Source organism: Actinia tenebrosa, unplaced genomic scaffold (genome assembly GCF_029948245.1).
Source record: "Actinia tenebrosa isolate PJP-AT-01 unplaced genomic scaffold, QUT_ActTen_1.0 PGA_scaffold2__45_contigs__length_23673736, whole genome shotgun sequence".
In the NCBI taxonomy this organism is placed as follows: domain Eukaryota; kingdom Metazoa; phylum Cnidaria; class Anthozoa; order Actiniaria; family Actiniidae; genus Actinia; species Actinia tenebrosa.
In genome coordinates this window covers 6,095,369-6,106,043 of record NW_028292579.1, presented here as the reverse complement: position 1 = coordinate 6,106,043, position 10,675 = coordinate 6,095,369, and the positions used below count along the sequence as shown (strand labels likewise).

The following is a 10,675-nucleotide window of genomic DNA, read 5'->3' as shown; positions in this document are numbered from 1 at the left end:
GCGCCACGTTTCTGCTCTTCCTTAGTTATCAACGCTTCGAAGTCTGCATATATCACGTAAGGCACTTGCATCTGCTTTTGATGGTCTGCGTATGAAAGCTCTTTGTTGGTGGGTATCTGGATCCGTTGCGCCACTTCTTCGACTCCGCGGCAGATCTCATCGTGTTTCTTTAGGGTATTTAAGGATGTAAATGACAGCAAGCAGCAGTCGCAGAAGTACTTTTTGCCTTTGTGCTTAGTATGTCTGTAGAATAGTCTGCTAATGTGTTTAACCCACGAGTAGTGTCCGCCGTGGTAGAATAAATGTACGCGCTCTCCTTTACTTTTTGACAGAACTAACGGTACTATCGTCTGCTCTCTGACTCCGTAAACGTTAATTGCTAGATCGTTTATTTCCTCAAATATGGGGATGTCTATCAACTGCATGGGAAATTCCACACCATCCCACTCTAAATCATCTGTGGGATACTTACTTGTCCTACAGGGATCCTTCTCTGCTGGATACAGTGCAGACCCGATTGCCCACATAAAGCATCGATTGTCTTCATTCTTCACGTTTACAATAGCCTTCTTCCTTTCTACCCACGTTGGTAGCGGTACGTAACTCCCCCCTCGTATGGGTACGTACCTGGCTATACTTATCTCTATTCCTTCAACCTCCTCTACTGTCCAACCCGATCCTTCTTTCGTGTAGTTAGACAGCGACTCCATTATTGCTTCTAAGGCTTCACTGAGTGACCTATCCAGATTCGTGGATTCTAATATCACTAACGACTTTGATCGCAACATTGCTGTCGTCATTACCTCGTCTTTTGACAAACTTACTTCTACCATTATGCTCGCTTTCAGGGCTCCTAATTCTTCTATACCTTTTCGGAGAGTCCTTTTAACCTTCCTTTCTGACTGACGCCAAAACTGTCTAACGTCAATCTCACCGTTACCGGGTATTGACACCGTGCTGAAGTTGCTTTGGGATTCCATCTATATAATAGGAAATATTTTATACCTAATACCAAGCACTTTTTAGGTCGTCGTAGTCGTACTCACAGTCCTGACAATGCCAAAACAATTTAACCTTAGTCTCAAACTTCTTACCACATCCACAATCATAACTGCTCATACACTTCGTCTTCATTTTCAAATGCTTTTTCAAATCCGCTTCTTTCTTAAAAGTTCTCTTACATTCTTCGCACTCCATATATAGACTAACATATTTAAGTGCGCTGTTGCCCTCAACCACACTTGGAGTGGGGGTCGTCCGTAGGTGGATTTTTGACGCGGGTCTTGCCCCGTGTTGAGATTGCGCTGGAACCCCCATTCCCTATACTACTTATCGAATCTTCAACACCCGTTCATACTTTCAAATTACCAGTGGTGTTTTCATTTACAATTGAATATGGTATCGTCCATGAGATATAAATATTTTTCTCCATTTTTTAAAATCATTCTTACTTCCTACTTCAAACCTTCAAATTTAATCGATACAGAGAAAAACCTCTGGGTTATAAGTCAGGAAACGAATATGAATGGGATTTCTCATTCCGTTTTGGAACTAAACCCATTATTTTTCAACTTCCTTAATCTACCAGAAATTATTTCAAGCGTTCTCGAAACCATGCACAGGCATATACTGTACATATTTATTATAAGATTTTTGTTGAAGAACATGTTAATTTTCAAAACGATGCATTGATAACGTCGGTGAAACTACTGACGTTTTAACCACATAAATATATTACTTAAAAAAACACTTAAAAAATCAATATGATTAAGATAAGAAAAGTAAAGAAATCTTTTTTCATTAGATTTTTTTCCATTTCCTTGTATATCATGGTGCTGTCAAGATAATCTCAGAAGCAGGGTTATGGGATAAGCAAGACAACGAGCCCTTCCTTTGGCCGCCCTTTCCGAGCATGCGCAGAACCACCAGTTTTTCATTTGAAGTGGACTAGTACGAGGTTCCAAACCACGAATTAACAGAGGATTTTTTAATGCGAAACTCGACATCAGCAACACGAGTCTGCTCCTCCGTGGAATTCTATAATATTAATAATAGAGATTAGATTTTATAACACAAGGGAATTAAGCGCACCCCTAAATATCCAATCTCGTCCCAGAACCTACTTTTCTGCTGGGCCCGATTGTACGTGAAGGGTGGATATATAGCGCTATCCGATAGATAAATCGTAATCCAGTGGATAAATCGATGCTGTTATCAAATAGATTTCTACACTGGATAAGATTTATCCGTTGGATAGCGCAAGAGCTCTATATATCCACCCTTCGTACAACAGGGCACTGGTCACTACGAACAGGCTCTGAGGACGAGATTAACTATTGGAATATCAGTTCGTGATTACTACTGACCCATACGAAGTCCATGCGAATACTTCCTTGATCATCGCAGTGCTCCATGTAAAAACATTCACCATCTGCTGAATAATTGACTGAAGACAATTTTAGATATGGTTAGTTGAAAATAATCTATTGATGGTTTTCACAGCCGCCATCTCTTTTGTTATATCATCCAACATGGCCGCCGTGTCTTTTTTTTTCATTCTCTTTGGAAACATTGAAAACCAGCAATATACTAATGGACAAGATAAAAACAATGGTCTAAACTAGGGAACTCGATTTATTAATTGAATTAGATGGTGGATATCAGTAAATACACACTTCTTGCGAAGGTCTTTTTTCTGCCTTCAAGCGTAGTTCTCAGCCCTACAGAAACCTGTTGGAATGCTCGATACTGAGTGGCTATACTGACTACTTCTACACACTACTACCACTAACATACATGCAAACAAACAGTCCATTAATTTCTGCGATTTGACTTTAGTTTTAGAAGCTAGATGCCTGAAGACAAAAACCATACTTCACTTGCAGAGGTGGGGCGGGATACTGCACTGGGTAGCGCCCTCCCTTGCCTCTATATCAGATTCTCTAAGACTGTGTACTGAATCAGCTCAAGCGAAAGGTAACCAGGAAAAAATATATATATATTTACCGTTTGCTTCCTTGTTAACATGAATTAGTACCGGCGAACTGAAAAGAAGCAATGCGGAACGAGATTTACGACTGACATAAGCCTAATAGATTAGGACAGATAAAATAACTTTAACTCGTTTCTAAGCTTCGCGTATCCACGAGTTAAAAAGGAAATCAGAGATAAATTTAAAGAAAGGAATTAAGGAAAATGTGCTACGAAATGGCCTCTTAACCTTGGGCGTAATGTTTTCCCATTTTAGACCATGTGTCATTCCCAAGTGTATACTTCCTTCGTTTGATGGTTGCGCATAAGAAGACACATGAATATGGATAGAGCTCAAATTATCTTATCCCGACATTAAGCCCAAGGTAAAAAGGTCTATATTTTAAAAATTTCGAGCATCAAAGGAATCATTCCCCTGACCAACCCGACTGGTCGGCTCCTCTCCTAACCCCCTCCTAACCCCCCCCCCCCCTTTCCCCAAAAAGCCAGTACCTCCCTGGCCCTTCATTGGGTTCGGTGTTAAACGTACCTTACACACCAGACAGCCCGTCTGTGTTCATCGATTACTGTCATATCGAACAAACAAGTATTCTACAAAAAAAAAAAAATTAAAATCAGTTAAGGTTTGCGCCTGATTGAGTATAGAGCTGGACATCTGTTTTACAACAGTGTTTGGATCAAGATGCACCGACCTTCAAACAATGAGGGCCCATAACAAGAGACATTATTCCTAATCAGACGGAAGCAATTGTATAAAATTTTCACAGAACAATACATTCAGATGACAACTAGTTAGTGTTCTTTACCTGCAGTATGTTTCGAAACAGCTCCGTTTTCCAAGGTAAAGACAGTTTCTTAGAGAAGACGCCATATTCATTCCCAAGACCACGTAGAACAACAGAGTCTGATGTGAAGCCATCTAGATAACGGGACGACAAATAACCCCGTCATTTTACAAAGTTTCTTTTCTGTACCTCATTTTCAAACGACGTCAATCAATTTCAATGCTTCCGACATTGCCAATTACACACTTTGATTGACGTCTACCAGAGCCGTATTTTGTTCCGACGGCTTTTCCGCATGCGCACGTTTTACTGAATAAGAATGAAATGAGTATTGAAAATGAGGAGTCACATGACTCAGTGGTATACACAAAGGTGTTTAACTTACTGTGATAAAGTTCTCTGAATTGTTGACTCCAGTAAGAAGACTTGTGGTTTCTGAGTTCAACCATTGCAGAGTAGCCATGAAGACCTGACAGGTCCCAAGAAAGTGAATGGCATTGGTAAATCATTGAAATATAGGGACAGGGGACAGTGACAAGGCAGTTATTGATTGTGGTACAATAAGAAAGAGAAGCATTGATAGGTGTAGCGGTGAGAGCGACCATGATCCCTAGCGTTAAAACAATACTTTGTTTTGATGTGACGATAGTTATGAAACAGGGCAATTGCACTTTCAGTGGATGAAGAGCCACTCTGTAGGAATGCCACTGCTAAATCCTATTTTATTTATTTCATTTTATTATATTAAGAGAAGCAAACATATACCTTACCATATTGGGGGTCCACGTCATCAAATACTGGCTGGTGTGAAGGAGCCTTGTATATCCTAAAGATGAATGAGAAAAAGGGAGATTGATTTGGAACAAAAATGGTTATGAAGGAGACTAACTGAAGGGGGAGTTAACAAATAACATCGCAATAAGGGGAGTCTGGCGTTGCCACATCTCCCTATCATCAAATACTGGCTGGTGTGAAGGAGTGTTATATATCTTAAACATAGATTGGAAAAAGTGAGAATGAAGTGGATTGCAGTGGAATGGACCAAGGATGACGATGAAGGAGACTAACTGAAGAGGGAGGTAACACAAAAACTAAAATATCAAATATTCTTTTATTTTACGTCGCGATAAGAGGAGTCTGGCATTGCCACGTCTCCCTCGTCAGAGGCTAATGTTTAAGTATGCGATCTACACACTCACTACATTTACATTTAATGTTTTTAGCACACAACTCTCAACTCACATGTTGATTTTAGACTTCCCTTCCCACCAACTTTCTTTTCGGTGTCTCTATCTCAAGCCCTTTACCCCCGGGGGGGTACTACCACCCCAACTTGGGTAGGAGAGTGCCGCCAGGACCTCAAAACCCTGACCCTATCCAAGACCTACAAATTTGATTTTACATACCCTACCCCAGACTAAAACTAAGAATTGTACGCCCTATCCCAGACTAAAAGACGGAAAAGACGGTTTTTCAACAGATTGCAATCAATATTCACTAACGTTTTTATTGTTTTTGTGCCGGCAGAAAGCGTAGCCTATACGCCAGACAAAAATGACCAAATCGTTAACCCTATCCCAGACTAAAATGATACCCTATCCCAGACAAAATGTCAAAAAATGATACCCTGCCCCAGACCCAAAAGCCGAAAAACCATACCCTATAGGGCGGCACAAAACTGTATAGCAAATATAGGGGAGTACCCCCCCCGGGCCTTTACCATTGAAGCCCAGAAATTTGCAAACTAAATACAGCTGTCTATGGGTAGCATGTTACATGTATTTACAGTGTGACAACTATAATGGGGGCCACAACCATTCAAATTGTAGAATGAAAACAATACATTCCCAACTTTCAGTAGTAGAGCCAGTCAGAAAGCAGCAGATTGGTTAACTCGCTGTCAATAGTTATGGTATTCACAGTGTAATAGTCAATGTCGATAGACTTGACTTATATTACCACATCTAGCTTACATGGTTGATGATCCTAACATCACTCTTTCAAGCAACTGATGGTAACTAAGACAAGCAGTTACAAAAGCAAGTTCACCTCCATCCTACAGAATAAAGAGAGAATTAAAATTTTTTACTTTATTCACTGAGCATTGCATTAGCACTGAGTAAATAGCAAGAGAAAAAGCTATCCTGCGCTGCTTTGCCATCTATGATCATTGCAGCTTTTACCAACTGAAACAGATTAGAGAAATTTAAGAACAGCATTACAATGTCTAGAGCAGTTTTCGTATGACTGTACAAAGGTCATTGCCTTATGCATGCCTTGCAGTAGCCATGATGTTGTCTAACATTTTAATGAGTTGATTTTTTCCTTGCTCAATGTGATTGGTCTGGCAGTGCTATGACCTTGGTGGTGATGGTGTCAGCACATGATGTTTGTAACATGTTCCAGGTATTTGATTAGATGGAGTTAATTCTTGTACAATGCGATTGGTCTGGCGCATGCCTTGTCATTTCACTTTCAGCTTTTTACATTCATACGAAAACAGCTGTATCATCAGCGTTACCTTCCATGATGCTGTCCAACATGTCACTAACAGGCCTGAAGGAAGGAAGTGTGCAGAAATCATGTCACCTTCTGTATCTGCTTTGTCCTTCTTTAATACTGTATCTAAAATAATTAATAGATATGCTTATAAGAAGGTGAAAAATGTTTTCAAAATTTCCAGCATGTAAATAAGTGGTCAGTAAGTTGTTGGTAGGGGGAGGGGTTACGTGGTGAGTTGGTTCAAAGATAAGGTGTCACTGAGTTTTCAATAAGGAAGAGAAGTGGCATTGATGTAAGTTGTCAGCCAAGGGTTGTTTTAACACTTCCCATCCACTACTTAATAGTAGCTAGAGTGACAATTTTCCTTTCATTTACCTTTTGCCTTAAAGTCATATTGTAGCATCAGAGACCTGGTTGTTGCACTACAAACATAAAAAGTGACATTTGCAATCAAAGATGGTGAAGTAGTAGAAAACACTTTTCTCCCCTTCCCTTCACCCCCTCTCTAATTCATGCCTTTCTCTTCTTCCTCTCTTTCCTTACCCCTCCATTCTCCCTCTCTCTACTTCCTGCCACCCCTTCTCCATCCCTCTCCTTCATGCCCCTCCCTACCTCTTTCTCCTTTATGCCTCCCCCTTTGCCCTCTCTCTCCTCCATGCCTCTCCCTTGATTCAAGGATTTCCCGTGCCTTCTCTTTATTTCCTCAATCCCTAAACCCAGCACGTTTAATTCCAATTTGATTCATAACCCATCCATGTCCTGGCATACCATCAGCCCAGAAGTTGATTCAAGGATTGAAAAGATTGGTTTAGCATAAAGCACAAGATATCCATGATTATAATTAAAGTGCCTATCAAGCATGCAGGATCTCTTCCTGATTTTAAAGCCCTTCCATCATAAATAAGAATGGCCCTACTCTCATTTTGATATCTCTTTTTGTTGCTGAGATATTCAATATAGAAAACACAAAATAGAATGATTTATTTCATCCTTTACCTTTTGATGTGAGGCCTCCATGACTTGTCAAAGAAGACTGGTACACAAGCAAATAGTTTCATTTCCTTCAACTGTGTCAGAGGTGGCAGCTGAAGGGACAGCCATCGAGTAGACAAAGATGAAGCAAAATATGTCGTCTCCTCTGCTGTGGACCAGTAGGCTTGACCTCTCGTGTCAGTGAAGCACAATCTCCACTGAATAGATAGAGTCCTTATTAGCAGTTGGAAATAAAAAGAAAAGGGCATTAGTTAAATGTATTGGTCAAGAAACTAAGTAATTTGTATTCACACCCAGGCTTGAATTATAAAATAAAATAAAATCACAAAGAAAAGGGATTTCTACAGAATAGCAATTTGTCTACTGACATTCCAATTTTAATTTTTAAATAGAATTTTGTGGAGGGAGAAAAACCAGAGAGACTGTGAAAACACCCTCGGCACACAGGAAAGAAACAACAAGCAACTCTACTCACATATAACACCAAGCCCAACAAGACCCAAACTCAGGTTGCGTTGGTGAGAGGTATGTGCTCTCACCATTATGCAAACCATAGACTTGTTCTGAGATAGAGAACATAGTGCATCATCTAGCTTCGGTAAAAACATCTTTTGTTCATCATGCCTTATATGGTGTTGTTTGTACTGAAGCTAGACCACAATGCATTCTGTTTATCAAACTCAGAAAAGGCCTATGTTTCCCTATTTATTATCAGATTAGACTAGATTAGATTATTACAGGAGCAGGGGTAGCAGAGCAGGCGTAGCTCAGTTGGTTAGTGCGCGACCTTCAGAGCTGAGGTCCACGGCTCGATCCTTAGGATCTCCACGGCTGTTTCGACTTCTCTCTAATCCTTGTAGCTTCAGCCTTAAATACTCTTAAAACAGAGCACTGATAGAGAGTAGAGGGGAGTAAAGTGCGCACCGTCGGCTTCCATTGATAGAAGTTGAATTTCAACTGAAGGAACTACCGACGTTAAATATAGGTACTTTACTTTACTTACTTTAGTGTGTTGTTGACAAATACCTATGTATTCACATGCATATTATGTAGCTACAGTAGCTGTATCTTGTTCATGAACAGATTCTTACATGCAACCATATGCTGTGTATGCCTTTTACTTACTTTAAATTCTTCTGTACATCAGCTAGCAGCCCTGTATATGGATTGAATTTTTTCTTGAGAGAAAGAAACTTGCTTTTTCGTGCTTTTATGCATCTGGAAAAAGAAACAACATACCTCAGATATCAACTCCATGCCAAATTAAGGCTAATGGCAAAAAATAAAAAATTAAAAAACTGATAGGTAGAAGATAGTGAATGCTTTATACAAAACTGAGCTCAAAGAACTTTAATCACAAACTTTAGCACTAGTATTTAAAAGATTTTATTGCAATGAGGACAATCAAACTGTGTTTCAAATACCTCTTCTTGTTTTTGTCATTCTTTTAAAATGCATACTAAATAATAAGATCTATTTTGAACACTCAGTACATTTGAATTCAATCCTTCATTTTAGAGGTTTTAAAACAGCAGAAAATTTAGGAAATAATAACCTGGGGGAAAAACGCTAATGTTGTTTATGGTTCAAGTGTCCTGTAAGTCACTATACCTTTGTATAATTTCCTTTTTCCAATCGAAGCCTTCTTCTCTTGTTTCTTCAAATGTAAATAACTTTCTTAATTCAAGTGGAAATCTTGGAAAAATTCCTTCCCATAGTTTCCTATACACAAAATTAATAGACAATGATTGTATTATTTTACACACATTTCAATACCCGTTAATCACAAATAATAATACAAATATATATTTTCTCACCTATCTTGTAACAGAAGTGACCATCTAGAGCACACCTGTGCACATGCTAGTATTTGTGATGGACAAAGGAATTTGAAAATTTTAAACAGAATTTCATCTGGAGTTCTGCAAATTAAATAAATAACAAGTAGATGATTTAAGTTCCTTTAGAATATTTACCCCCTCTGTTGTTGGCTCAGTTGGTTTAATTGGGTATTGGTTTGCTACGTAGGAGGTCATGATTTTAAACAAGCATCAGTCTGACCAACAGCCAGTACTTAAAATATCTAATTAGAAGGTGCTGTTTATGCTCTAAATATATCTGCAATGGTTAGACCTTAGCTTGGCAATGGCTTGGATAAACATCCTAATAGTACCATCTCAAATATTCAGATGGATATGCATGGTGTATCCATGAGTCCATTGTTGTGGATCAATGTGATCCTCATCATATTGTAGCTGGCTTGATGTCTGACATGGCCTTCAGGTCAGTGTTCCAGCAAGCTAATGTGGGTTGGTCAATTGCTATGCAGGTCCCACATGTGAGCCCATCATTCTGGATCATATCAATCAATCCTCATGAGATGTCTTGATAGGTCGTGATAAAGTTAGTCTCCCTCGCATCCGTTTTTAGTGTCGGTTGTCACTCAACGAGGGAGCTGTTGTGTGATTGACCGACACTAAAAACGGATGCAAGGAAGACTGATAAAGTCAATAAAAGTTTAAACTGTCTCGTGCCCCCCCTCCGCCTCCTCTCCCTGGTAAGTGTTATAGGTCAGCGTGACTGGTGCCAGGTGGTGGTACCTGGATGGTTAGCATGGTTACCTCCTTGTTGCCAGGACAGCCTCATCTCTCATGGAGGCATTCGGCACCTAGTCCAACTTCATTACTGCTAATGATGTTAATTATTCTTAATTGTTAAAATAATAATCAAATTAAGCAGTCTTGCCTGTTTATGTGATCAGCATTTTTTGCAAGTTTTACTCTATATTCAGGTTTTATCTTGTTCTGAGGTCGTGCCGGTGCTGTTTTCTCCTCATTAAGATTTTTGCGTCCAATACTTGTTGTCGTAGCACTGCTTCTTGGCAAACCTCTTCCAGCTGGCCTAATTAATAATGAAAACAAGAAAAAATTAAATTGAGTTAAAAGTAAAAATAGGAGATGGAATAACAATAGCATAGCAAAAGCATATGGACATGGAAATCCGGGATGGAAATACTTAAGGATACACGGAACACAATCGGGTCGGGTTTTTTGAACGCTCATAGCGCGTTTAGTTTATATAAATTTCCCCATAAAGTATACATTTTCTAACTTATACAGTTGTAATACCTCGGATTTGAGCTGTTTTTTAAAGGACTATTTCTTTTTCCCTTCAAATATGACGAGAGGTGCTGTTGGTGTCTTTGGTTGCTCATTTCCAAAGCGAATCATGGCGATCTAGGCCCGGAAATTCAAGTTTTTAGTAACTCTTACGTCCCAAACTTTTTCAGTTTGTTTGTCCGCCATCTTGTTTCTAAGGCCCTTTATACACTCGATGGTCTTCCTGTGGTATATAGAGTGTGTGACGTCATCGTAAGGGAAAACGACTTCCGGGTGCAAAACGAA

General features: G+C 39.4%; 1 protein-coding gene across 1 annotated transcript; it reads right to left on the bottom strand.

Annotated features, from left to right (window-relative positions):
• Positions 1-1,898: 1,898 nt before the first annotated feature.
• On the bottom strand, positions 1,899-10,581 carry LOC116299085 (F-box only protein 15). The gene is made up of 16 exons (XM_089033607.1): positions 10,400-10,581; positions 10,017-10,172; positions 9,089-9,193; positions 8,883-8,993; positions 8,397-8,489; positions 7,275-7,484; positions 6,654-6,700; positions 6,298-6,401; positions 5,750-5,832; positions 4,547-4,602; positions 4,162-4,245; positions 3,798-3,910; positions 3,521-3,582; positions 3,007-3,044; positions 2,367-2,446; positions 1,899-2,037 (listed from the first exon to the last, which is right to left on the bottom strand). The coding sequence occupies exons 1-16, from the start codon at positions 10,483-10,485 to the stop codon at positions 1,948-1,950; spliced, it is 1,518 nt and encodes a 505-aa protein (XP_088889733.1). The 5' UTR covers positions 10,486-10,581; the 3' UTR covers positions 1,899-1,947.
• Between the last annotated feature and the right edge of the window lie 94 nt (positions 10,582-10,675).

Coding starts and splice junctions, on each gene's coding strand:
- LOC116299085 (XM_089033607.1), bottom strand. CDS start 10,485: ATGAGCAACCAAAGACACCAACAGCACCTCTCGTCATATTTGAAGGGA. Junction 7,485..8,396: donor GATGTACAGAAGAATTTAAA/GTAAGTAAAAGG, acceptor ACTGCTAATAAG/GACTCTATCTATTCAGTGGA. Junction 2,038..2,366: donor TTCGCATGGACTTCGTATGG/GTCAGTAGTAAT, acceptor TTAATATTATAG/AATTCCACGGAGGAGCAGAC.